Source organism: Taeniopygia guttata, chromosome 22 (assembly GCF_048771995.1).
Source record: "Taeniopygia guttata chromosome 22, bTaeGut7.mat, whole genome shotgun sequence".
Classification (NCBI taxonomy): domain Eukaryota; kingdom Metazoa; phylum Chordata; class Aves; order Passeriformes; family Estrildidae; genus Taeniopygia; species Taeniopygia guttata.
Window position 1 is genome coordinate 269,227 of NC_133047.1, and position 27,484 is coordinate 296,710.

Consider the following 27,484-nt stretch of genomic DNA (forward strand, 5'->3'; position numbering starts at 1 on the left):
TTTTTTTTCTTTGCATGCAACTGTAAGTACAGTTAATAGATAATCTGCAAATGCTTTATTACAATATACCTGTACACTGAAGATTTCCTTCTCCTGTGGTTTCTAGGATAACATTTTTACACCTCTCACATTTTAGAGACCTGCACAGTGAAAGCAGCTTTTTCCATTACAGTGTTATTGAGCGCATCAAAAAGAGCAAACCAAAAGTTTACATGTTTTAGATAATTTCGTTCCCATACAGGAAACAAGTATTAGGTAAGTACAACCATTACACGTAAAGAAAAAAAGTGCAAATCAGCAAAGTTAAGAAATTAAGTTCACAGTTCATTAGGAAGGTGAAATCTACCAGTGACTGGGTGTATGTCCATTGTTCATTAGAAAGCCTAAAATGCAGCAAAACAGCCACAGGTGATTGATCAGGACAGAGTATCTGCTGTCTTAAGGCACAATTAAGAACATTTTCCAAGCAGTTAAGAGCAGGCATTCCCTACTGTATCTTTGTGAAAAAGTGTCTGACAAGTGGATACTAAAAACTAGGCTGTATGTATCACATAAGCAGTTGGTGACAGTAGAAGAAGGCAGTTGATACTCCCTTCTCAGAGGCAGCAGCTTTTCACAGTTGGCTTCCCAAAGTAGCATGGCTTCAGAGGCAACCAAAGTGATTTTACATCTCGGTTTGTCCTGGACTGTTTGTTTCTTCTACCTGAAACTGCAGCCAGCTCCAGTCTAGAGCCTAAAGAACAAATGAAGTTCAACGCTAGCTTACAGTCAAGCTTTCTCTAGGATAAAAGTAAAGCATTTTAATGAGTCTAAAAAAATTCACTGTGAACAAGTTGGTCAATATAATTTCATGATAAGCCACATGACTGCCATCAAGGAAACACTTAACCTACTTCACTTGCACTCTAGTATTTTACAATCTTTTTAATATTCTGCATTATTAAATTAAGCATCCCTGCCCACCACTGTACTGCCACCCAATTATCTTAAATTTGTGTGCAGTTTTGCAGTATTTTCATACAATGGCTAAGTGCTTTCCCCATCCTTTACTGTTCAGCACAAGTTCCCAGCACGTGGCTCCCAGTGTAGGCAAGCAGAATATGTCAGTCAACAGATTATGAGGGAACAGGTGTTTCCTATCTCTGCAACTCCTACTTGCCTCTTGTCCAACAGTAAATAAAAGATTTCAATTAGCTATATTAGTGGTAGCAAAGTTGGAGAAGCAGAACTTTGAAGACATGTACTTCCCCAGTCCATTTATAGAAATGAATACATTACCAAGAAACTCTGTTCTTGATCCTTCATTGTGTCATGCATCACATTTTCTAGTTGGCTACAAAGTTTCCGAGATTCCATCAGTAGATCCTCACTGAAAAGGGCAATTATTACACTATTAATTTCTATGGACAGTTTAAAGATATGTTGCCTCTATCATCAAGAAATATTTCTGGCAGATATGCTGCAGAACACTGAAGTCAGTCAGGTCACAGGCCTGTAATTCATACTGCAACTTGAAAAGGGTAGCAGCCTCCGAGTTACTACACAGGAGAAAGGAAATGTATTCCAGGATGGGATTGGCTTCTCATTATGTGGAACCACTGTTGCTAGGGAAAAAGCTGAGAAGCCTATAAACTTAAGGATGGAGCAACATGCAAATAAACAAACCAAGGTCTCTCATTCCAAGTGGTGACCCAGTTCATTTAAGCAAGCCAGAACTACACATGCTTGGTTACAGCAGTCTCCTCAGTGACACAGCTCAGCTACTATGACGTTACATGACAATGCTGCAATAGTTCTTGCTGGCAGTGTACTTCCAAGTGAGCCCAACCATCTCAGATTAAAGGAAGAAAACAAAAAACCTGCTATTACTGAGGCAGGGGGAAGTGGAGCTATACATGATTCCCCGTTTTTTGTAAGGAAGATTTGCAAGCCCCAGGAAGTCTTAACTACTAAATAAACCAAAACTGCTGACAATGCACGCTGAACATGAAGTGTAAAAATATGAGAAACCCTGTGTGCCATTATTTCATAAAGCAGGAAGCCCAGCTTTGTAGTGCTGGCATTAGCAGCTGAAGAACTCCAGACTTTGCCTCACCTTTTTCTTACAGAGTCTGATAAATTGTATGTTCCAGAAGGGACTTGCAGCAGCAGCTGACCCGAGCTACCGAGACGTGATGTGTTCATGCTCTCTGGACTGCCAGTGACAGGACCACGTACTTTACTCTGAAGAAAACACAGAATATTCAGAGTGCAATTATTTCCACTAGTTTTCAGCAGCCAAGAATATGAGACAACCTGGAACTTGGCTTTAATATGAATTCAAAATAACCATAGGACATACTCAATTTACTCTTATTTCAGTAACCTATGCTACAAACCATATTCTTGGGTTAAAGTGGAGTTTTTATTTTACTTACACAAGCAATTTTCAGCAAGTTCCACAGTTCTTTCTGTCGTTTCTCTTGAAGCCTAACAACTGTTTCCTCATCTTCACTCATCAGAGTCATCACTTTCTCCACTCTGGGGAACAATTCCAATGCCTTCTGTTTGCAAACTACAGTTTTACTATTAAAAAAATAAAAACTTATCAGATCACATGTGGGCCGCTGTAGTAGGACAACATTCCTAAAGCTACTTATTTCCTGTAACACTGCAAGATCTCATTAGCTATATGCACTGAGTTTTAAACCTTCTCTTGCTGGAAGAGAGAATGCGTTCTCTCAACTGAACAAAACCTACAAAACTCACCTGAGCTGAGAATAAATGACTCGAACTTTTTTTTCAAAGGTCTGGATTGCCTGTAGGAGCAGTCGTACTATTTCCTGGCTGTCACCGCTTGTCCTCTGATCTGGAACGAAGTCAGTATTACACAGAAAGGCAGGTTTATAGGTGAGAAGATTCTTAGTGGCTTGTTTCCCCTTCTGCTTCAATCCTGAAGCATCCAAAGTTCAGGATATGCAAATTTGCATGGGATGAATTACACTGAATTTTGACCACCTTCTTCAAAATTTAAAAAATTTGAAACTGAGAGTTGGGACTGTATCAAAGGAACAGCAATGTCTTTTATCCTTCCTACACAGAAGCAGCAGCATATGCTTGCGGCAACAGCCTGCTCTGAGAAGAGCTCCAGAGGAGTTTAGAGAACAGCTTACAAAGCACCAAGAAAGGAAAGCTGGCCTAGTGTGAAACTGACTCCCTGACTCCCCTCTGGAGAAAAAGGCAAGGCCAGGAGAGCCCATGTGCTGCTAGTGTCTGGGCAGGTCTACGAGGCAGACAGTTTTCTCAATGATCATTACTACATCTCCAAAGTTACTATCCAAAGCAAGCTGACCTTGAGTAAAGTGTCTTTTACCTCTTGGCTTCTCTCTCAGTCTTCGGTACAGCTCTCTGGCTTGTTCTTCTCTAGAAGAAAAAAAGCAGGAAAAAACAGAGAATTTCCAAAGAACCAAAATTAAGAACAAGTAGTTTGAGAACTCAAATCTTTTCTATACCTGTCTGCCACTTCAGACCAATGACAAATTAACCAAAAAGCCAACTTCAGTGTTCAAGTCCTCCCAGTCCCCCATAATTTGGGTGGAAGTAATAGCCCTTTCATTGTCCTGTAATGAGTAAGCTTAGCTAGAAACACTCCTGCATCTGAAGCTCAAGGCAGTTCAACTCACAAATCCTCCAGTGTTCCTCCTTGTTTACGACCTAGTGGGCTTCGCTGCAGGTCCACAATGTCTGTCTGCAGGGCCATCATCCTTTTCACTAACTGGTCCACATCATCCTCCTGAAAGGAGGGTAGAACATAAGCAACAGAATAGTCTCAGAGACACTACCACTCATATTAGTTCTTCCTTTCTTATTCATATTTCTAAACACATATTTCTTGCTGTTTGCAAGACGCAAACAGCAGCCTTGGCCAAAGACAAATGAGAATATGAGTCACTTCAATTCAAGGAAATTAGGTCAGTGCTCTTGGATAAAACAACTTCCAAGACATTTCTGAGGTTTCCCCCAGACCTCCCTCTTTCTCCGAATTCTTGCAACAGAATAAGCTTCAGGTAGTACTAGTAATGGACAAAAATGGTGCCACACAAACCAAGGCAATGTGAAATTTGGAATCAGTCCAAACACAAGTAGTTTCTATTTAAGGCAGGGACAATGAAGTAAAAGGGGGAGGAGGGGAGAGATAATAAAAACAAGTCTCTTTTTCTTTATGATAAGCTGTTAGATTTAGAAACATACCCGCCCACAAAGTTCCACAGCTTGCTCCATCTCTTTCCAGGCAAACAGCAGCTTCTCAGAAGCTACAGGAATCAAAGAAGAGTGACTGGCTTTCTCAGGTTCACAGAGAAAGGGATAGGTGTTCTTGTGAGGATAAGAGGCATGAAAAGACCTGTTTGCCAGATGCAATACTCACTAATTCCAAATTCAATCTGCTCTTTATACTTTTCCAGATCGATTTGGATGCTTGTTTTAAAGAAGTCCAGCTTTGCTTTCAGCTGCTGAGAAAGGGAGGCCATTGAATTCTTCATCTTTGAGAGGGTACTATTGTAACGCAACAGATTCATCCTGCATGGACAAGAAGGTCCGATTAGCCTCTAAAAATAAAAATCCACCAGGCTTCCACTTACATCCAAAGTAGACACTTGAGATAGCAGTGAGGACAAATGCAGTTGTGCCAAAGGGCTAACTCTCAGCTTTTCACTAATTGCTTTTAATCATGGGCTTCCCCATTCCCACAAGGTCCCATTTCTGTCTTCCCTTTCACCAAAGCACAAAGACAGAGATAAATATTTTAGAGAAACTGCCACCATACATGGCTGCTCGCTGCCCCTGCTGAAGCCGGTTACAGTCCTCTTTCAGCATCCGGATTGTGTGCCAGATCTGACCCCACACTTTCCGCAACTGGAAAAAGTGGAGATTCTTCTTTGGATCCTGAACTGAAAACAGAGGAGGTGGGGAAAAGAGAAACAAATGTATCAACATGAAGCCAGAAAGTTGTGTTATCACTAAACAGACCAAAACATTGCTCCTTTGAGGGGCATGTTACCACCTGTAAAGCCTAGAGCTGGATAAGCCCTGTGCAATTCCCCCAATATACCAAAATTCAACACTTCCTTTTTTCAGTTATTTTGATAAATTGAATGAATAACAGTCTATTTTACTGCTTCTTGATGTAAAAGCTCTCTCTACTCCTTGTACATGACACAGACTGCAGAACATGGACACTGCTCTCAATACAGACCGCCGCCCTTCACATTCATGTCAGACAAAGTCCTTACGGATGCAGTCAACACTTTCTGGATGAGGACGCAAGGCCACCTGAGCCTCATAGGAAACTTTCTTGCTATCAAAGAGGAAGAGGAGGTCTGTGTCTGCAGCTGCAGTATCATTCACCTGCAGAAGACAAAAGATCCAACTAGGTTTTCTCAGGAAAAGCAAGCCTTGATAATACCGTGAACAAAACAGCCCTCCTCAGCTAAACAAAGAACACCATAGGGAACAGGGTACCCATGCACCTGCATAGGTGCCTATGCTACAATGGTTGTCAGGTCTGTGAGGTTACAATGGCAAAAGCATGCAAGTCCTGTGATCCCAAAGTGAGAGAAGTGTCTTCTGATTCACTCAAAAGCAAGAAAGGGAGTATCCAGACTCACCTTGCTATCAGCTGTATGTTTAGTGACCAGCTTCTGAGAAAACAATGCAAGTCCTGCTTCCTGCAGTAGTTCCTGGTCCTGTTCTGGAATTCCTGTATCTGACTGAATCCTGGCCTTTACACTCTGCAAAGTCTCTTCCTCTGTCACAGGGTAGGTGTGCACAGTTCCCGTAACCATGTTCAAAACATGAAGCAACTACAAGAAGAGCAGCATGGCATGAGAAAGGCTGAAGATACATTGGTTATCTTATTGGTCATCTTAGAGCAAAGATCAAGAGACTGAGACAATGACCACCAAAAAACTGTTCAAAGCACTTAGCAGACTCAAGAATTCACTCTGCGGCTACTTCCTAACATTATGGCAAAGTTCTTGTCCTCCATCAAGTGAGAGGCCACATGGCAATTAAATACCTTCACCTGTAGAATCCTCTATCAGAATATGGAACTAAGCATGCACAGAAGCTATTCACTACTCCTAATAAGTTCAGGGAGTATTTGTCCTCAAAGAAGCAAGAGGAAAGCACCTGTCACTAGCTGTCAGGAGACAGTTCTGCGAGTTTCTGCCTCACTCTTCCTCCTAAGTCTATGATTCAAGCCTCTCCTCTCACAGACTACAGGCGACTACTCTCTGGAAAACTTTTCAGGGTAATATGGACCTACTGCTTACCTTCAAGTTCAAAATGTCATCCAAAGCTTTGAAACAGCCATTGGGTCCATACGTAGGATCTGTACCTCTCTGACGCGGGTGCCACATTAACATGAGTTGCAGCCATTTCTCCAGCCTCCCAGACAAAACACTGAGCAATAAAAACCAGGAGGAGATCAGAAGAGGTAAAAGTGCATTTGCAATAACCATATGGCCTGTTCTGTGTGGGAGGACTAACAAAACTCCCCCCCACTTCTCCCTACCACAAATGTAGTGTTTAGAAGGCAGAAACTAAGACTATACAAGTCTGACAAGTGATAATAGTACTGCCTCTATCATGCACTCAATTTATTCACAGATTAACACAGTAGGGCATAGAATATAATCTTGGTCCTTTTGCAGAAGAATCAGTTTATCTCAGCACAGCAATTTCTAGTACTCACCTGTTCAGATTGTTTGGGCAGGGCAGACAGCTAGAAAACTTGACTTCTCCAGATAAGTCCTCTGAAACAACAATATCCAGCTCACTCTTCTGACGGACTTTTGTATGCCTAATGTAAGCAAGCACAATGGTGAAATAATTGTCTGCCTTTCCCATCCTGTAAATTAGTAGGCTCTTAAAGCTACTCTTGATAGACATAATGCAGATGCCACTTTGGTTTCTGTTATCTGCCTTGCAGGAGTCAGCCCTTATCCCATAGAGCAAGTATCAGGAATGTTGAACTTGCTTAGGTGGTCAAACTCCTGTGAAGGGGGTCAGTTTCCATAAGGGCAAGGAACATAGGGATATTATCCTCAGAATCAAGGGACACCATACTTCCTGTTTATAGGAAAATCACATCATGCCCACTTATCACCCAGCCACAGTTCACTCACCATTGCACTGGCTGCCAGTTGGGTAGGAATGGTCGGAAGCCTGTAATGCACTCAAAGGCAAGTGTGCCAAAGCTCCAGTAATCCACTGTCACCGTATACTTCTGCTGTTCCAGCAGCTCTGGAGCCTGATACAGTTTACACACAGGAGACAAAGCCACCCAGCTCTGAGCCTTCTCTATCCCTTAACATCTCATTCACATTTGTACAAATTATTAAAGACATAACTGAATGCTGCCTCTCACACGCTTTAATCCCCTCTCGGAATGAGCAGTATTCCTGGTTACTGGCACTTCTGCTTATTTATAATAGAAGCAACTAACAGAAAACCTAGTGTCAGCAAAAAAACAGTCACCTTCACTTGCTTCAGCACCACAAACACACCCCATACCACGCAAGTACTTAATCCCAGCCCAAAACTTGATAACAATTAATTCTACCCCACTAGAAATCAGTATCTGCTCTTATACTTGAATTCCTTTCTTACCAAGTACTGTAGAGTCCCAACAAAGGATGTGCATAGGCTACCCTGATCCAACTCCTTAGCATAACCAAGGTCAATGATTTTGTGTATTAACTGAAACACACAACATAGAATAAGAATGCTAGACTGAAATCCTGTTAAAAGCACATCATACAGCAGAAAGAAAAGGTTCAGCTCTTCAAAGCTATACAGGAAAGGTACCAGTGAAGAGACAGAAGTAGAAATGGGAGGGTACTGTAGATTCCTAAAACCACAATGAATTTGAAGGTGTTGTAGCACACTTAGCAGTTATGTGTCTAGCTCCTTTCAATCTTAGGTCAATCAGTGCAGTGTGGCTCTCTCAATAGCTGAAAGTCGAAATGTTAGGTGTTAACAGATGTCTAATACAATGTCTTATCTCAGCTGCACACAGAATACTATTCATCTGACACAGTGGCCTGAGACAGGTGTTAGCCTGGGCTGAGTGCTCTTGCAGAGGGACCATGTAACTGCATGAAGCACATGCATGCTCCTTGTAAGCTTACTTGTCTGTGGAGGCAGAGACAACTGCTTCCTGCTTACCCTTTGTTCTCCTTGCTGCAGCACAATGTTCTCTGGTTTCAAGTCTCTGTGGATGATCCTGTTCTCATGAAGGTACCTGAGAGCAGAAGCTGAGACACAGATAAAGACAATTTTAAGAGCATACGTAACAGGACCTAGCACAAGATCAGCAAGGACTCAGTTCTATTTATGGCTTTCACATCAAACCTTGTACAATGAAACATACCATGAAACACTAAGTGTAAGGTGTAAAGTTAGCATCATAGAACTCTGGACATAAACTGAGTTCTCTCTCTGAATGTTCCCCACATTCTTCCTTTAAACTGTAGCAACACTGGCTAGCTTCCAGTAGGCAAGGACCTCCCCAGACTCCCAACACTTTTGGTAGATGATCAAGATCATAAAAGGTCAGTCTAAAATGGAGTCACTAAGGTCACTGCTGTGTGTTTGGAGAGTTGATTCAGGACTAAAAGGGTTTCTATAGCTCAGACAACTGAAGGCACTGCTACCACTTACCAATGTCAGATAACAAGATAAGAATAGCTTCTTCCCGCAAGCCACAGCAATTCTCCAGCTGGTTCAGGTACTGCAAGTAAGCAACACAAAATGCAGTCTTTCCTTTATCCTGAGTGAAGCCCACAGTCCCGCAAATTTTCAGGGATACAAGAAATTTCAGCAACAGCAATTAAATTATCCAGAAGCACAAAATTCTATGGACTGTGACCTGTGGCAGCAGCAATTACAGCTTCGTAATTAAATCAGCGTTAGCTTAATTGCATGGGAGAATAAAGGAGCAGGTGAAAGAAGTCACTGTCATCCCATTCTCATCCTTCTGTTTGTTTCATCCTTCTTTGCCATTTCCCCTGTGCCTGCCAATATCAACTCCAATATCAGGCCTAAAGTGTGTGTTTTAGCTATGGGCAGATTATAGCAAAGGTCAGAAAAGCCTTAGGATTAGAACTGTCGTGTGTTATTTCTTCCTAAGACAGACAAGAGTTAATCACTTTAAGGAAGGGTACAGCCTACAGATTCACCTACCCTACAATGGTCCTGGCCATACTCACATTCTGTTGCACATCCCTTACACTTGCCCTCATTATTTATGTGCAAACTCCTCACAGTGTCACTTGCATCCAAAACAATAAAAGAGTTTCACAAAGCACTTAAGTCTTCAAAAGCTGAACATAATATCAAGGACCAATCCACCAACGCCTGCTGATGCCATGAATAGAATTAGGAAGCATCAGGATGTGAAAGCAAAGGTTCTAAGGGAACACTTCAGTAGAAAACCCAGGATAAGATTAGAAGCTGACCCATTCCTTGGTTACCACCCCAGGGACCTCACCTTGCGGAGGTCTCCCCCTTGGCAGTACTCCATGGCCAACAGTGGCAAGTCATTTGGTGCGAGCTTCTGCATCCCTTCAGGGACATCACGGGCAGCCACCACATTGGGATGGTTCAGTCTGTGGAACAAAAATTAGGCAAGTAGGCATGATGTTCTGCAACTGCTATATGGTTTCACATGCTCCTGGTCATCACCTAAAGTGGTCACAAATCCTTTTAGAAATTAAATTAGTGAATTCTGAAGGTTTGCATGTTTCACGAATCTAGCCTCATTCAAACTCCTAGCATTTCATGTGCCAAGACAGTGTGTTTCTTCAACACACATGCATTACAGATCTGTCTAGAAGGTACAGCAACAACTCTTGCAAGGAGTGCAAGGCAGTCTGTTGCCACCGTCCAGAAAAGACCCAAACTGCAATCAGACCACTCCACCCAAAAATGCTAATCCAACACCCCAAGGGACTACCCCAGCACAGACGTTAAGGCAGGCACAGCAGCGTTGTTGTAGCGCTGAGGGCACAGCAGACGAGCCGAAGACGGCAGTGTGAAACCCAAGAGTCTCACGCAGCACAATATGAAGTTTTCTTACGCGTGAACTTCCACGCACTTGCCGCCGAGCGGACCGGGCACCTCCCGGAAGGGGATCCCTTGGCGGCCAGCGGCCGAATGCCTCTCCCACCATTCCCCTCAGCGCACCCGTCCGATCCGCGCTCCGGGGCCGCCTCCGCCACGGGGCACCGACGCGACACCGCGCAGCGACCCCTCCGCCCGGCCCGGCACACGCGGGCACCGGCCTCGGCCCGACAACACCGCCGCCCCACCTCACCTCTTCATGATCTGTATTTCCAGCGCCCAGCGGTCGCGGTTGCGCGGGCTCAGCTCCTGTCGGCACTGCTTGATGGCCACCTGCTCGCCGGTTTCCTGTGGACATAGCAAGGGTGGGCTGAGCCCGGGTCCGGAGCCGGGGCGCCGCGGGCCCGGCTACCGCCTACCTTGTTGTGCCAGCGGATGACGTTGCCGAAGCCGCCGGTGCCGAGGCGCTCCCGCATCTCCCAGGGCCCGCAGGTCAGCGCCTGCAGCGCGGGCGGGCGGCTCATGGCGGGCCCGGCTCCGCTCCGCGGGACCTGCGCTTCCGGCTCCGGCGCCAGCGCCCGCCCTTGGAGGCCGCGCCAGGCCGCGCTCGGCCCGCTCGGGGCCGCCCCGCCGAGGAGCGGCGGAGCCGCGATCGCCGCGGCCGCGGTACCGCGTGGAGTCAGGGGCTCGGGATGAGAGGCGAGAACAGCTCGTGGGCTGTGTAAGTAACATTAAAGAGTTGCCGTCTTCTTCCCGCAGCATCTCCAAGATCTGCCAATCCGGAACGCACCATTTGCTTTTCCCACCGCACCGCCCGTGCCGAAGCGCTATTCTGGTTTAACATCGGGTTTGGCTATTTCTTCCTTCTGGGCTGTCTGGCGTCACATACTTTAATACCACTGCAAAGACGCACAACAGTACGGGAGTGGAAGCTGCTCTCCAAGATCTGCCAGAACTCCAGTAGCCTGCGCTGGACCTGCCAAAGCCACCGGCCAGAGAGGGTCCTGTCGGGGTGACATGGGCCTACTGTGGGATGTCATGCTGTCACACTTCGTCACTGCCATTAAACAGTCCTGCTGAAATTATCCCGAGGATCAACTTAGAAAAAATCCAGTAGATAGTGCTTGAGAGAGCAGACACTTTATTGCTGGCTTTCCTAAAATATGTTAAGCCCTACAATGGCACCGCAGTCTGTAGACAATTATAGTTGTCCTTAAGCTGTGAAAAGCCAGGAAATAATTTCTGAAATCTTCCCCCATGGCCATCAGTTTGTTAGCATCTTTAATCTAGAAATCAAATGGCTATTATCTTAAAAAATAAAATAAATTAGCCCCTGCTCTCTCAGCAGTGTTCAAGCTCAACAACTGGAAGTCCCTTCCAGAAACAGTCAAATGCAGCTACACTTAAATCAGATTTATGGCAGTAATGTTATCACTAGCACTGTGACTCTTGGAGAAATAAATTTTATAATCTTGACATAGATCTCCATGCAGATAGAGTACCAGTGTTTCATCTTTACCATTATGCAAAATAACCAGTGCTGTGTTTTCCAAACTAGATCTCCATGCAGCTGCTTCTGAAAATAGAAGTCCCTCACATACTGGTTCTTACATCTTATACTAAATTCTGTCAGGAGCTTGATTGCTAGTGTGTCAGTTCCAAGCAGGTACGACACATTCATCACTGTAACAATTGCAGCAATGACTGTTTTCATAACAGTGCCCTAAGATCAGCTCTAAAACTTATCATCACATTTGTCTGCCACACTTAGATAACTGAATACCTCATGACCACATTCTGGTAAGTAGATCTTCATTTTCTAGGGTGAGTAATATCAGTGGACATTTAACTCTGGCCCTCAACATGCTGTTCCTTATTTGTATCTAAAGTTCTAAGAAGTTTTGCTCATTTAACTTGAAAACTCCCCTGTTTCTTCTTCCATGGCATGCTTTGCTCCACAATTGGGTCAAGGCCTCTCTGCCAAACATTTTAATTAGGAACACAGCACACTACACTTGTGTGTGAAACAGGAGTTTCTTGTTATTAGGACTAAGTCTACATACTGCAGACTTCTAATTATATTATAAATAATACAGCTGTGCATTCATTCACACTCCTAGAAGTATAATGGGACAGGACAGTTCGTTGTAAGGGATACATACTATTTTGTCATTGAACAATAAGGTGTTCAATGGGGAAGAGATTGTTTTGACAACTAAATCCGCTCTCTGACTGGAAAAGAGAAAGAACAAAACAAACTGGCTGTAAAATCCAGCAGCATTCCAGCAAGTAGCTTTCCTCCCGTCCCGCACAGGGCTCCCTCCCTGACAATGCGGACGCCAGCCGCCTGCCTGGACCATCCCCTAGATGCTCGGGAAGGGGTGGGATGCGGACGGCACGCCCCATGGCCCAGCTCCATCAGCACGCTCCACCCCCTTGAGTGGCGCTACAAGTAGGACAGAGAGATCAGAGCAGAGACACAGGAAACACAAACCCACACTGGTCTGGAAAGAAAATCATCAAGACAATACAGAAGAGAAAAGCAAAAAGGTAGGCACTACTCTGCACCTGTTTCAAAAAGGGCATTTCCTGTTTTCAACATTAATGGCATTGTCATTAAATACTATTAAATATTATTATTTAATAAATCCCAATTAATAAGTGAAGTACCATGATAGTTAACTAACTGAACTGTTGCCTTCCTGCTTTTGAAATAATTCATAGTGTAGGTAAAGATGCTAACTTTCAGTTGTTTCAAGAAAGCTGAAGCTTTCCAGGGAAAGGGCTGACAGCCCTTTTTGTTCACATTTGGTAACTGACAGCTCTTTTTTAGGTCTTACTCCACATAGGTAAGATAATGCTTACATGATTACTGCTTAGAAAGGCTGTTAGTAATAATAGGTTAATATGTGGGATTTTAAGTGTTCCTGTTGATGATGCTTCAGCAAAAAAAGACAAATTTAAGGTATAATATATTGTTATATCCTAATGTACTTGAAAGTGTAGAATCAAAATGTCAGAACATCACATCTAGGTCTTTGACTTATTGGTCTAGTATTTTTGGTTGGAAAGGTGCACACTTTTTATGAGAGCACTACCAGATGCACACTGCTTGCTGGTTTCTGCTTGGAGCCTTGTAAGCATACTTTTCAAACAGTCAAATGATTTCAATTTGACAGCTTTTCATTCCAGTTGACTGGCCTAAGTTGTACCTTTCCCAAAACTGAAAATAAACGTATGGTAACATCTGTTACCAGTTTTCCATGCATAGTGGGACAGCAGCTATCAGTGGATGGACACGTATCCCACAGGAAGAGGTGGGGGAAAGGCTGCAGCGCTATAAGCTAAGATAGCCTGAACAGGGGCAACAGAAATCAGTGGAAGACAGGATGTGACATCTGATGCAAAACCACTTTAGAGAGACTATCTACAGCATTTTGCGGTATAAACACTTGCTGTGTACGGCTAGAACATACTTGTACAGATGAATATATGAGTTGAACTTGATTAAGCCATGCAGGTGCTTTTTAAATAAGAGACTCCTCATGTCAGTCTTCCAGGCAAAGAAAATATTAAAAAGACATTTTTAAGTTTAAACTACGTTTCTTGCTACCCCCTGAAAATGATCTGCTGTTTCCTGCTGGTTTCAGGTACCTAGGACTTCTTCCAAGATATCAGTTAGGCCAGCTGTCCTCCCAGACAAAAAAAAAAAAAACAAAAACAAAAACAAACAAACCCCTTATGTTGTCTTGTTTTGGGGCATCTTAGCAGGTACCTCAGAAATAAGGTCTCAAAAGTTCTTCACTGTGTTTCCCAGGCAGGAATTCTAACAAGGCAGCTCAGCTGTGATCTAAGTAGTTTCACTGAACAAAGCTTTCCTTGAAAACAAACGCCTTAGCTACCAGAATTCTTACAGTTGTAAGAACTTCAAGCCTTCTCCACAGATAACAACAAAGATCACCTGTGATACCAAAAATTAGCAAGTTAAAACGTTGCCACTGTGGGATTCAGAACACAAGCCTGCCTATCTGTAATATGGAACCACAGCTGCAGGGAGTAAGGATACTACGCAGAGTTACGGCAGAAACCAAGCGACTGGATGGCAGTTCAGATCATTCACTTTGGCTTTGGGAATGCTGCTGATTTAGTTCAGATTGAATTGAAGTTGAAATTGAATGTTGAAAATCAATTAATTGAAAATCACTTGTACAATTTTTAAAAAGGCTTGCCATACAATGCAAAAAGTTTCCTAAGAGGTGAAAAATAGCTTGAAAGTATATAAAAAGTGTACTATGAAATCTACGGACCAATACAAATCACTGAGAGATGTGCCAAATTTTAAGGATTTTAGCATCAAGATGTGACTCAAAGATAAAGCATTGGGTAATTAAGGTTCTTGGAAGATGTTCTTGGGAATCTTTTCAGTCTGACTTGCAACTTAAGTCCCGTCTTTTTGCAGCCTGATGATGAGAAATCACATCCTAAATTATCCTGCTGTACTCTTGATTCTGCTTCAGAAACTGGACTATTTGTGCCTTTTGCTTTGAACAAATTTTAAAACAGACAAACAGCGGAAGAAACCCAGCGACAAAACTACTAAAAAACCACAGAGTCTTTCTCCATATTAGCCTTGAATCCGAATTTATGACTCATCTATCATACTTCAATTTCAGCAGCTGTTATCCAGCTGCCTTTTCTGGCTTTATATAAATAGAGTCTGAGTTAATGATTTCTGAAAGTAGTAGTTTTCTCAAATAACTGGGTTAGCTTTCTGCATATAACATAGACAATAAAAAGGTGATAGTGTGAGCAACAGTGCCTGAATATTATTTCAAATATTTGGAACTTCAGGACAATCCTAGAGACTGGAAATTAAATTGTATCTTCTTGCCTGTTGTGCCTGCCTGCTGTATCACACTCCCAGATCTTGGTTTGTAGAGGAGGTATTATATTTTAAAAGGAAGAGAGAAAATGGACTTCTGGTGTGGGACTTGTTCAAAGCTGGGGGGCTCCGCCACAACTACATCACACCATCACAATCTCCCACTAGGGATCAATGAAGGTTCTCTCACAAGAGTACTGATATAGGAGTCAGACTATGTAAATTGATTTGGAGAAAGTAGAAACTCTTCCTGGTGGACTGAGGAGGGCTTTGAAATGTAAAGCTGCTGAAGGGATTAGGGGGAATAATTATAGTTTTGACTGCGTAGAAGTGACATACAGAAAGATGCTGCAACAAATAAATGACACTATCATAACAAAAGCTAGCCTGCCAGACCACTGCCATACTCTGCCTTTTTTAGAAAAGCATATGATAATAGTAAAAACTAAAGGCTTATAAGACACACAGTGGTACTGTCCCCACCTATCATCAAGCAAAATAATTTTGCCTACACATCCTCTACACAAGAGAGAAGCCTTCACTATCACCCAAAGCAGCAGTCATACAAAAAATGCAAATCCTCTTAAACCACTGTTACCATGAACTGACCCTTCAGCAGATGTCTGTGTCTCTGCAAGAGATTTCTTAAGTAAGTGTCAGTAATCTGAGTCGCAATCAACGCATTCAAATTACCATCAGACAAGCCCATCTCTCTAATACTGCACACGGTACTGTTGGCATCCTGCAATTTAGGGAAAAAGTACTTGGAATTTACTTCTGTCTTATTCCCCAGGAAACACCCTCTCAGTTTCCTCCAGACATAAAAGAGTGTGCTTTAGCTTATCGAGTTTCTAAGTCTATCAAGTAAAAGCGCATCTGGGTCCAGCCTGGCAGTTTCCCCAGGAAGACCAGAATAGTTAGACCAGACAGCTGAAAAGCGATGGGTTGAAAATGTGTAAGAAGAACTTCTGTAATTTAAAATTTTCATTTAAGGCTACATCTTGAACTCTGTTCACACTGTAAAACTCGTTTGTTCAACATCTTTTTTTTTGTTGTCTCTACAGATAATTTGAAATTTGGAACTGATGTGGAAAACACTCAAAATGGAAGGCAAACTCCCATGTCTCCTTCTGCTGGTGGGAGCAATCATGACTTCCCAGTGCCAGGTAAGAGGCTAATGCATCAAATAATTCTCTTGCCATCTTCCTGTATTTTCAGCAGCACTTCCCTACCACTGACTTTGGCTGTCTGCATCAGGCAGAAGGAGAATCTGCTTAGCTCACTAGAAATCAGAGGAATAAATGTTGCAAAGTAGTTTACCTCTTGTTGTGTACATGTTATGTGTTATCCTGGCCGGTTTTCACGTCAGTAAGCAAGTCTTCTCCAGATATTCTTCATGTATCTATTCACTGTCACCTTTCCTTGTTAATAAGAATTCCACTGTAACCCGCCTTTCATTTTCTATGGTCATCATCTTCATCACTACTCTCACTTAAAACTGGATATCAATGGTTCCTTGTCCCCACACTTTAAGCCTCACACTGCACACAGCTTGAGTAAATGCTACACAATTCTAAAATGCTTACTCCCTTTCTCCTTCCTTTTGTCTTCTTTCTTTTGTGGCCTACTCAAAGAAGGTTTCTAAATTGGTTTCTTCATAAAACTTTATGCAAAGTATTTCATTTAATTGACTGCAGGGAACACATCTCTTAAAGATAATCAAGCTACAAAGTCATATGGGGAAACTGCATGTCAGTGAGCAAAAGTAACTGCTGTTTGACTTTACCTTGGAATTTGCTTGAACCTTCTTCAAATAGCAGAAAGCTGACAAGCTTTAGTTAGCATTTGCAATGCCCCAAGAGCGCATGATGACTTCACACACAACGTGAGTATAACACATCCCAAGTTCACATCACTCAGATGACAAGCAATCACCTGGTAATCCATGGCAACTAAATGTTTTACAATTCTTAGGAACTCGTACTGAGGTACTAGGGGCAGTTTTCACCAGACTGTCTGACAAGAGGGCAGACAGTTCCTCAGAGCTTCCCTGATTTAAATTCCCTCAAGAAAAAGACTGACTCTTTAAAGGTACTTGTTCTCTCATATTTTTAAGAGAGCAGTTACTCATAGAATTAACCTTTGCTTGCAGGGCTTACACATGCGTTTCAAACGAGGAGCCAGATCTAGAGGTAAGCCAGGCTAACTAAAACCATATTAGCTGGAGCAATATGAACACAGGAGGGGAAAGTGAATGATGTTGAAGAAACAGAGCCTGAAAGCTTTTTGTCACAGTTATGAGGATGAGAGATTCAGAAGGCAAAATACCAGATCATTGATACTGTTCACAACAAAGTTTTCCCCTCCCTCTGCTCTTCCTGAAAGAAAAAAAGGCCAGTCAATAGTGGAATAGTACATCTGGCAGCATAGCAGAGAAAGAGATGGGACAGTTGTGGTCTGAGAAGGAAAAAGGGCCACCCATTAGACAGATGCTCCCATCACAGATACTTTTCTCCTGGAAACAGAAGGGAGTCCTTTTGCTCAGCTAGGTCTTTTCCCTGAATCTCTAAAAGAGGATTTCCTTTCTCTGATTACAGCCGTTTGCACAGATAATTCATCCACAGAAATTTATCAACACAGGGGGACCTGGCTGAGGCTTTCAGGGAGCAGAATAGAATACTGTAGGTGCAACAGTGGTCGGAGTCGTTGTCACACTGTGCCTGTCAGAGGTATGTATGACAAAGAAAAAGGGAACGGTAATTGTCCATCTAATCATCCTAAAGAAGAACTCCACAGTCATGGTCAGAGTTACTGCACAGAAAATTTGTCTGGGAATAGAAGAGGATAGAAATGAAAACACTGTACACTGTCTCAGGCAGGACTAAGTGGGAGTGGGCATGGGGCTGAGGAAGTCTAATAAAATATATGGAGAAAATGAAACAAAGAAAGAATGGAAGCATGACATAAAAAGGCTGTAAGAACTTGGCAATACCAGGTGGGTAGGGAAAAACAGAACAGGCTAAAGGAGATTGACAGGAAAATGGAAAATGTGTATACGTTGCCAGCTTCTTGCTTCTGTGAAATCTAACAGTATTTCCTGGCTTTTGCTTATTCCACAGTCTGCACTAGAAATAAATGCTACAATGGGGGCCAATGTTCACAGGCATATTATTCCCCACAGCTCTTCATCTGCCAGTGCCACCAAGGTTTCTCAGGGAAGCAGTGTGAAATAGGTGAGTATATCACCTCAACTGCTGTGAGCAATGCTATTGATGTTAGCAATGCAGTGCACAAGGATGAGACACCCAGAAGCTCCTGCTGTAGGCTAGGCTATCTAATAAGTTGTCTTTTTTATTCTAAAGCTAGAATAACCAAAGAACTTTTAAGGACACCTGGGTTTTTCTTGGTGTCTCTTAATAAAATTGTGAATTGTACAACTGAAGACCTTCGTATACATTTACAGTCTGCCTGACAGAGCATTTTCACTGACTTACTGGACAAGATGTCTGAGAGCCAAGTTTAAACAGAACAGAGACTGGGGAAACTGTCTGGGAAAGAATTTGGATGCTGTCCTTACATTTTGTTCCCTTTTGTTCAGATACTGAAGTTAAATGCTACAAAGACGCTGGAGTAACATATAGGGGTACCTGGAGCATGACAGAGAGTGGAACTGAATGTTTAAATTGGAATAGCGATGGCTTGGTGAACTGGATGTACAGTGGCCAAAGAGAGGATGCTGCTGAGCTGGGATTGGGCAATCACAACTATTGCAGGTGAGGGGCTGATGGCACACAGGTCAGAGCCACAGGAATCAGCCCATTCAAAGAGCCTGGAGCAAAAGAATGGCTGCTTGCTGTAGTCTGATTTCAAGCAGGGAACATTCTGCACAGGTGCAGGTACTGTGCAGCCCATGAGCAGTAACTGCAACATCTGTAGGCGTATCTGAACTTCAGATCTTCCTAGGCTGGATGTTTATGGCAAACTACAAAATGCAAGTATCGCTCACCCCGCAGGCTTTCCCTTGCCCCTTCCCAGCTCTCCCTAAACTCCATTTGTAATTCAGTGTCCTACTGCTTCAAATCCTGGTCAAAACTGTAAAAACATCATGTTTCCTGTACATGACCTAAACTGCACAAACATGCTGTCCACTCCTGCTAGCTACTTGCCATCTCATCTTCACTTCAATGTATTCCACAGTTTTATAATTAAAATAGGAATTCTAGCAACTTCTGACAGTTCAGTCCACATCTTCACTGCAGAGCAGGACTAAGTTAGCGAAGCAGATGGTCTATATGTCACTATTGGCAATAGCTTTATTATAATGCATAATATCGTAACTCTTTCAGAAACCCAGATGAGGATTCCAGACCTTGGTGCTATGTCTACAAAGGGGGAAGGTACACCTGGGAACACTGCAGTGTGCCCTCCTGTTCAAAAGGTACATGCAGGGTACAGGGAATAGACTTTGGAATTTCCATTATTCACTGCATATATAAGGGTACTCTGTGAACTTGGACTATTTCTGTAGCCTAAAAATGTTAAGACTCCCATATCATATTTAGGCTTTTAGTACTTATGACACTGAGAGAATGAGATACGTAGAGGTAATATATAGATGCCTTGATAGAAATCCCACCTAGGATTTCTATCTGAACTGACAGGTTCACATCAATAGGTTAATGTGCAGCTTTCTTACTGAAGTTAGGAACATCAACTGCAGATCTGGAAGAGGCACAGATTATCGCGGCAGCCACAGTGTTACCAGTTCTGGAGCTACCTGTTTGAAGTGGAATTCTCGAATCCTTGTCAACAAGCTGTATACTGCTTGGAGAAGAGACGCTTATCAGATAGGCCTTGGTAGTCACAATTTCTGCAGGTATGTAGTTGTTTATAGAATAAAAAAACAAACCCACCAATCTGCCTTGCAGTACTCTTAAGGCAAGGCTCTAGTCTTTTACATGGATTAGTAAAGCACAGGAAAGACATTACTAGTGACAGTGAAACTCACTCCCAATAGTTACTTTATTCCACCTGACCTATTTATGCTTCTCTAAGATCAGACTCCGCAAGTGCAAATTTCATATGCCCTTAGGGCCCTCTGAATCTCTAGAAAAATCAAAAAGAATACACTTGGGTCACTGTCTGACATCTTTAGGTCTCTGCAAACTCTCTGCAGATCTGATAATAAAAATAGCTCTTCTCTCTCCTATACTGCAGGAATCCTGATAATGACAGTAAGCCCTGGTGCCATGTCCTGAAAGGAAATCAGCTCACATGGGAGTACTGCAATGTGCCTACTTGCTGTAAGGATACCAGCACTCCTGATTCTTCTCTTTCTTTGAAGCATTACTGTCCTGCATGTCATCTGTATTAAAATAAGATCTGGAGAAAAAAAAAAGCTGTATTATACTCAGGCATCTTCCAGTTAAAAAAGAACTGGAGTTAAACAAGAAAACCATTTTGGAGCAGAAAGAGATTCTGTAGCTCCACTCTCATAGAAGTGCCTTTTGATCTGCCAGAAGAGAAGATTGCCGAAGTGGAGAACAGGAAAGGCAGGGTTTCCTTACTGTATTTTTCAAATCAGAATACAAGTTTCCTAGGAAACAGGGATGAGTCAAATACTAAACAGTTTGTGGCAGGCTGCCTCAGCATGGACTGGTGACTAGGAGGCTCTTAACCCTAACTCAAAGCAAGAGTGCCTGAACAAAAAGCCTATTTTTGGGTTTGTCATCCACAGCCACCTGTGGCTTACGGCAGCGCAGAGTACGCCGGTACAGGATTAAAGGTGGCTCCTACACAGACATTGCGGCTCACCCGTGGCAAGCTGCCATCTTTGTGAAGTATCACCGAGTGCCTGGAGAGCACTTCCTCTGTGGAGGAATTCTGATCAGCTCCTGCTGGGTTTTGTCAGCTGCTCATTGTTTTGAGGAAGGGTAAGTTGAGGATTCAGTACTATCTGGGGGAAAAAAGTCTGGAAAATAGAAGCATCCAGTATAGCTTTACTGGAAGGGTATAAGACTTGGAAAAAAACCCCTTTTTATCCCAGTAAGTCTGCACTAAAGATTATAGCTAATTGTGCTGAGCATTACAGAGAGGCATTTAATTGGGCAAACTAGCAGGATGGAATTAAGGTACCACAGGAGAGTACCAGATACTTTAAGAACAGAGTTTTCAATACACAATGCAGAACCATCTGAAACATAAGAACAGCAAGGGGCTGGCAGAGGAGCATTGCCCTGATGGCTGTTAGCACGTAGAACAAAAATGAAGGCAAATAAGTTACTTTGAAGTCAAACTGCCCGGGTAACAAACTAGTAATAGAGCTAAAATAAAATTAAATTAAAATAAGCAGACTTTCCAATAGCACATCTTCAAGGGAAGGGTCCACTCCATTAAACACAGGAATAGAGACTCTCTTTTCATCAGCTTTAGTACAAATCAGCTGAAGATTGTGCTGGGCAGGACTTCCCGAGCAACTCCCGAGGAAAATGAACAGAAGTTTCAAGTGAAGAACTACACTGTACATCAGAGATTTGACTCAGAAAATTTCAACAACGATATTGGTAAGAACTTCTCTGACTCTATGACTGGAAGGTCATGGTTGGCTCAAGTTTGTGATTAATGAAGTGGGGATATGTTTTCCTTGTTCAGCTCTGTTGCAGTTGAACTCAGATGCAGAAGACTGTGCTGTTGAAACAGGCACTGTCCGCACAGCCTGCCTCCCCACGCCAGAGCTGCAGCTGCCTGACTGGACTGAATGTGAGATCTCTGGTTATGGCAGAAATGAAGAATGTAAGTAGAAAATATAAGTCTATGTGCCCAGAGCTTGAGTCCTCTACTCTCAAAGAAGTCAAGCCTTTAGCATCACTGAATGCATAATGTATCATATTGGCTTGTATGAGCACTACAAAATGTACATAGGGGTTACTCAAAATCAAGTTTTGCTGTAAGTTATTAATCTCAGTTCTGTCAGTTGCAGGGGTTGGTCTGTCAGTAGTAGAGTCTTCCTTGATACTCTCCACAGTACAAAACTAAAAACAAGATGGCACAATGAATAAGGTAGGAGGGACATAAGGTTTGCAATCAGGGCTGCCACATCTGCTGTACTCAGTACATTTAGATATTGTAATTTGAACAGAAATCCATTTCTGTCAAGCCTTGATATACCATGTAGTTGCAGATTGATGCATTATTCTAAGAGACATTGGCTATGCAGAGATTAGCAAAAAAAAAAAAAAAAAAAGCTAAAGAAATAACAATCCCAGATATACATTAAAATCTGGTTAAATTGTTTTTAAAATTAACTATAATGGAACAGAAAAAAAAAGCTGTCTGAAAGTGTACACAGGCAGACCTGTATTTAAAGCAAACAAAAAAAACCCAGCCCTTATTTTACTTTCTTCCTTTTCCATTTTCTTTAAATTCTCTAACTTGTAAACTTAGTAAGACAAAAACTGTAAAGCATCCATCATACAAGACCTAATCAGAGTTTGGATCCATTGGGGTTTTGGAACAGACCTAAAGACATCGCATGTAAGGAGGGCCTAAAGTATTTTTAAAGTACATTTAAAGTTGGTCCTCAGCATTGTTTACAGGGAGTACAGGATAAACTCTGAGAAGGAAAAGATGCTGCAACTGTAATTCAAAACTCTACTGAATAACAACAATCCTGCCAACTTTCAGTTTTGTGCAATTGTAGCTATACAGGAGAATAAAACCAAACTATCCAAAACTGACCGCCCAAATCTCTTCCATTCCAACATAAGTGTACCAGTTACTCAGTATCATGTATGACAAAACATCTAACTTTTGTTAGTGCAAGTCTAATATGAAAAAGTTAGGATCCTGTTTCATACAGTTAAGGCATTTTCATAGACATTTCCCGTGACTTCACTTTGAGTGATATAACTATGCAAAGATGACTTATCCACCCAAGAAACCTGGCAGTCTTTATTTGGGGCCTGCACAAACCTCTCTAGGTTGCTGAAGAAACAGTATTGTTTCTCAACTAGATTTAAGCTGTTCTGATTATTTAAGTGGAAAACCCAAGATAGAAAAAAACCCTTTTACAAGGAAATTTTAGTTTAGCCACAGAGGTACTTCTGTTCACTCTCCCCTAAACTATGGAAACAGAATTGCAGCTTTTAAAAAACATATATATGCACATACACAGAAATATATATGTATTTATATTGTCATTTTTCTTCCAGTTTCTCCATTCTATTCAGAGAACCTGAAGGAAGGCCATGTCAGATTGTTCCCAGCCAGTCGGTGCACAGCACAGTATCTAGACAACCGGACAGTTACAGACAATATGCTATGTGCAGGAGACACAAGGAACCTTGATGATGCCTGCAAGGTAAACACAACTCTGTTCTTTTTTCTTTTCCTTGTCTCTTTTCTTTTCTCTGTACTTTGAGCTAACAAAACAGAAAGCTTCAGAAAATAGTTTAAAGAAGTTATGCATTTGCCTACATGGCAGTTCTAGTAGACTTTTGATGAACAGAACTGGTGGCTCCTCTTTCATTTCTCTTCCCCCACCACTCATGGAGGGGAAGGCAGGGAACATTTAAGCAATCAAACCAGAGCAACACAGACTGAAAATCCCAAATACAGGAAATACCACAAAACTGAACAGGAAAATCCACCCCAACATTTCCTAGTATTTTCTGTTATGTGAACATGCAAAACACTCAGCAGGAGGTTCTGTAGAATGAAGGGGGTGCCCCTCTACTGAAAAGTAGAGAAAAGGAGAATAAAGGCTAAAAGATGGTAGAGAGCAATGACATGAGGAAAAAGGAAGGCGTGCATTCAATCCACATCCTTTCTGTTTAAACAGCTATTTAATAATTTTGCTTTACTGTTACACACAGCAGTATAAAACCCCTTGGATCTTTATAACTTAAATAAGGGCCTTCCTTTCTTTGTTATTTTCAACATTTTATCTGCATTTCATAAATGAGCTCCATACAAAGTTAGACACTTTAGTGTTACATTTTTCTGTGTCTCTCCCCATAAGAGGAGCATTGAGGGAGTCTGGAACATAAAAGTGACTTAGGTAAAAGTACTGTTATTAAGAGCTCTTGATTTGTAAGCATACTACATAGGGTATTTCTGTAAAAACTAGTGCACCCTTAAAGCCAGGGGGGGTGGGAAAAGCAATGCAAAACCAAAACAAGAGATCAGTAACAATCTGCTACTTCTCTGCAGGGCGACTCTGGAGGGCCTCTGGTCTGTATGAAGGATGATCGTATGTATCTGATTGGAATCATCAGCTGGGGAATAGGCTGCGGCCGCAAAGACATACCTGGTGTTTATACAAATGTGACTCGTTATCTTGACTGGATTCAGGACACCATGAAACTCTGAGAAAGAAAAATGAACCCTTTCCAATCTGGTGACCGTGCCCTCACAGCTTCCTTCTGGGTGCTTTAAGTGTGCTGACAGGGCTTCCTGTTTGTCCAGATGCTTATGACTTCTAGTACAACAGGAAAACAAACTGCATTGTGTGGGAAGGGCATGTTCTCATAATACTCTCCCAATTACAGGTTATTATAAGTTAATCATCCTTTTCCCCATCATCACTAAACATTCATCTTGCATCAAAGCACATAAGTACAATAAAAAAATATTTCTGGTCGTGAATGAGTAAAACAAGAGAGATCATGCATCTCTTTAGCAGCTAAATTGTTTTAGGAATGGGTGTGAACTGAAGGGGACATTTTATTTCCTGAAAGCTTCATCTCCCTCCTTCCTTGGCTGTACAACTGGAAGACATTAAGCTCTGTCCTTATACCATCTGACTTTGCTAATTTAAGTTGGTTTCAATAGAAGCTGGTTCCCAACAGAAAAAACAGAAGCTGTAGGCATGGGCTGTTATTTCCAGATTAATATACTACTTATGTCTTCAGTTTGGAACCGATTAATTAACTGAGTTTGAGCTTAAACTCTCTGAGCAAATTCAGGATGGCTTGGTTATTAGCACATTTTATTCTTTCACTTGGTTTTGTTCCTGGTAATGGAATAGGTAAAAATTTTAACACTGGCTTGATCTGCCACAGAATCAATGCATATTTTTGACTATTAAATTGCTGTGCATTATCATCTGATATGAAGAAAAAGCTTTCTCTCCTGTGCAGCAGTGCAAAACAAAGGACAAGTCTATTGGTAGCTGTTTTAAGTGCCTGCTAAATTCCATCCACAAGTAAAGGCCAAATCAGGTATCACAAGGCTGTGTTTGTTCTTTAACAGAACACAGGACAGATACAACCAAGTCACCATGAGCCAGAATTTCAGTAATCAGCATTATTTCCTTGCACTGCAGCTGCCACATGACACTAAGTGCCATCTATGCACATCCTAAGAGTGAAACCTCTGAGAGCTTCTCTTTTGTCCCATTGTTTTGTAAACAGGTGTAACTACCATTTTACAAAAGGAAAACATTGTATCGAGGGTACAAAATTAATTTGGTTTTATCATAAATCAGTAGCTAGAAAACTACCCTGTTGTATTTGGGAAAGTCAAAACATTGTAACTCAAAATATTTACTCTCTCAGTTTTTAAGAGCTCTCTGATAACCTACTAGTGTAACAGCTATTCAGATAAAGAATCTAAGCAGGTATAGAAGAGCAATTTGGTGAGATGGCCATTACAGCCGCTCAAAAAATGTAACTGAACCTCACCTGACACAGATCTCTTTTAGAAAAATAGAACCTACAAAAATGTAAGCTACAGATAACAGTTTTACCTCACAGCTATTACCAATTCTTGGAAAATACCGTTAAATGAAGTACCCAAATTGACAAAGAATGCTAGAGAAGCCCTAGCTGCCATCTCTGCACTTGTTCCTTCCTTTCATCCCGGTCTGTCTTCCGAGACATCTTCTCTGTACTGACTAAAAGAATGGCCCAGAATCAACCCCAAATTTTTACAAATGCTTCCTTATCCTTTATTTTTTAATAGATCCTTAATCTGGGAGATTTACCAAATCCTTGTCCAATACCTAGCATCTAGTATTCTCTAGCTGTGGAGTTGTGTTTTTTATGTTTTATTACATTTGTATTATGTATAGGTTTGTTCCATGTACCCCCGGTTCTGTAACGGTTTTCCCCGGGTCTTCCCGTCTTTCCCCGCGTGTCCGTTATCCCCAAAAATGCCAAGTCATCCCCCTGTTTACCCCAGATGCCTGTCTGTCACTCGGTGTCCCTTCCCCTCCACCTAGAATCTTCCACCCGGGACGCCGGGTGATTGGTAAAGGACCTGGGACCCTTCCCCTGTCTGTCCTTCATTGGATGTACCCCGTATCCCACCACCCTCGAACCCCCCGCGGTTTTACCCCATTGGCTGCTCCGTTTTCCCCCATTCCATATGTAGTTCGTTCGCGCGGCTCGTTCCGGGCTTTCTTCTGGCTGGCTCCAGCGCGCGCCGCCCCGCCCGCGCCGCTCCGGCAAACGCAGGTGCGGCTCGCCTGGTCCCCTTCGAATTACTGTATTCCCCGCTGGATTACAATAAACGGAATTTGCCCCCAGAGAAAGACTCTCTTCATAATTCGCCGTGGGGTCGCTGACTGCTCTCCGAATTCCGATAGTGCTTCCCAAAGCCCTGCGAGGGTCCAGCGGGAAGCGCTAGAAACCTGCCCGCCCCTTTTTCCCAGAGCTAGCCGGGGCAGGGGAAAGGCATCGGGGAGAGGAGCGTTCGGCAGTTGTGGCGCCCAACGTGGGGCTTGAGAGCATCAGACAACACAGACAGAGGACCACCGAGCCCTGGGAGACCGGTGGATTTAACCTCGTGGACGTCTTGATACCCTCAGCAAGACACGGCTCCATTTTAGCGAGCCGCGTTTCCGGAGGGGCAGGACCGGCAGCTTCGGTTTGCACCGCCGAAGTTCGGTCCTCTCACGGTGAAAACTTCACGACTGGATTTTTTGTTTCCCCTTCGGACTTCGCTGGACCCTCTGTAAGTTACGGGGGGCCCCTGGGGCTTGGGACACCTTGTCTTTTTTGGGGTGTTTTTTTCTTTCTCCCGCCGAGGGGAAAGATCCCACATTTTTGCGGTTTGTCTCTAAGGACAGGTCGGCTTAGCGTCCGAAAGGGGTCTTTTCTTTTCCATTGCTATTTTCCAGTTTTGAGGCTTGGCGGCACGCTTAAGATCGACAGTATGGGTGCTAAACTGTCAGTGCCGCAGAGGAGAATATATGTCCAAGTTGTGGGAATCCTGGTTGGGGGAGGAAAAAAGTTTAAAAAGACTGATGTTAAGCGTTTTGCCCAGTGGCGTCTGCAGTCCTTCCAGGATCTCTCGATGGCAAAATTATATCAAGTTCCGTTTTGGGACCAAGTGGGGAAGGAGATCCTCCGACAAGGGGACCCTTCCCTCTTGATCTTCACTTATTTGGCACTCCAAATTAGAAATATTATCAAAAATAACATCGAAGACATGCCGCAGCCACTCGAAGGCAAACCCAGCCCCTGTTTAAAAACCCCTAGCGGCCCTGTTTCCTCT

General features: G+C 42.7%; 2 protein-coding genes across 4 annotated transcripts; one reads left to right on the forward strand and one right to left on the reverse strand.

Annotated features, from left to right (window-relative positions):
* Positions 1-32: 32 nt before the first annotated feature.
* IKBKB (inhibitor of nuclear factor kappa B kinase subunit beta) lies at positions 33-10,694 on the reverse strand. Its single transcript, XM_030289783.4, has 21 exons — positions 10,524-10,694; positions 10,358-10,452; positions 9,533-9,650; positions 8,704-8,773; positions 8,209-8,297; positions 7,651-7,740; positions 7,167-7,291; positions 6,734-6,841; positions 6,312-6,441; positions 5,646-5,840; positions 5,271-5,385; positions 4,805-4,928; positions 4,406-4,557; positions 4,231-4,292; positions 3,663-3,772; positions 3,353-3,402; positions 2,749-2,848; positions 2,418-2,565; positions 2,096-2,223; positions 1,279-1,369; positions 33-733 (listed from the first exon to the last, which is right to left on the reverse strand). The coding sequence occupies exons 1-21, from the start codon at positions 10,626-10,628 to the stop codon at positions 665-667; spliced, it is 2,274 nt and encodes a 757-aa protein (XP_030145643.1). The 5' UTR covers positions 10,629-10,694; the 3' UTR covers positions 33-664.
* Positions 10,686-26,519, forward strand: PLAT (plasminogen activator, tissue type). Of its 3 annotated transcripts, none has more exons than XM_030289786.4 (14): positions 10,686-10,825; positions 16,051-16,152; positions 17,139-17,178; positions 17,584-17,715; positions 18,106-18,219; positions 18,585-18,759; positions 19,333-19,424; positions 19,688-19,862; positions 20,204-20,289; positions 20,724-20,919; positions 21,413-21,549; positions 21,638-21,778; positions 23,197-23,345; positions 24,197-26,519. In XM_030289786.4, the coding sequence occupies exons 2-14, from the start codon at positions 16,072-16,074 to the stop codon at positions 24,353-24,355; spliced, it is 1,677 nt and encodes a 558-aa protein (XP_030145646.1). In that variant the 5' UTR covers positions 10,686-10,825; positions 16,051-16,071; the 3' UTR covers positions 24,356-26,519. The 3 variants fall into 3 exon arrangements, with proteins under 3 accessions (XP_030145646.1, XP_072773840.1, XP_072773842.1); XM_072917739.1 differs by lacking the exon at positions 10,686-10,825 and adding an exon at positions 12,515-12,654; XM_072917741.1 differs by lacking the exons at positions 10,686-10,825; positions 19,333-19,424; positions 19,688-19,862 and adding an exon at positions 12,515-12,654 and having other exon boundaries at positions 24,197-24,643.
* Positions 26,520-27,484: the final 965 nt, after the last annotated feature.

What these genes read in the sequence shown, in the direction of transcription:
- PLAT (XM_030289786.4), top strand. Translation starts at nt 16,072, where the DNA reads ATGTGGAAAACACTCAAAATGGAAGGCAAACTCCCATGTCTCCTTCTG. An exon ending in TCATGACTTCCCAGTGCCAG is followed by an intron (nt 16,153 to 17,138) that starts GTAAGAGGCTAA and finishes CTTTGCTTGCAG; the next exon opens with GGCTTACACATGCGTTTCAA. An exon ending in CTGCAATGTGCCTACTTGCT is followed by an intron (nt 20,290 to 20,723) that starts GTAAGGATACCA and finishes TGTCATCCACAG; the next exon opens with CCACCTGTGGCTTACGGCAG.
- IKBKB (XM_030289783.4), bottom strand. Translation starts at nt 10,628, where the DNA reads ATGAGCCGCCCGCCCGCGCTGCAGGCGCTGACCTGCGGGCCCTGGGAG. An exon ending in TATCTTGTTATCTGACATTG is followed by an intron (nt 8,298 to 8,703) that starts GTAAGTGGTAGC and finishes TCTGTGTCTCAG; the next exon opens with CTTCTGCTCTCAGGTACCTT. An exon ending in GTCATTTATTCTCAGCTCAG is followed by an intron (nt 2,566 to 2,748) that starts GTGAGTTTTGTA and finishes TTTTTTTAATAG; the next exon opens with TAAAACTGTAGTTTGCAAAC.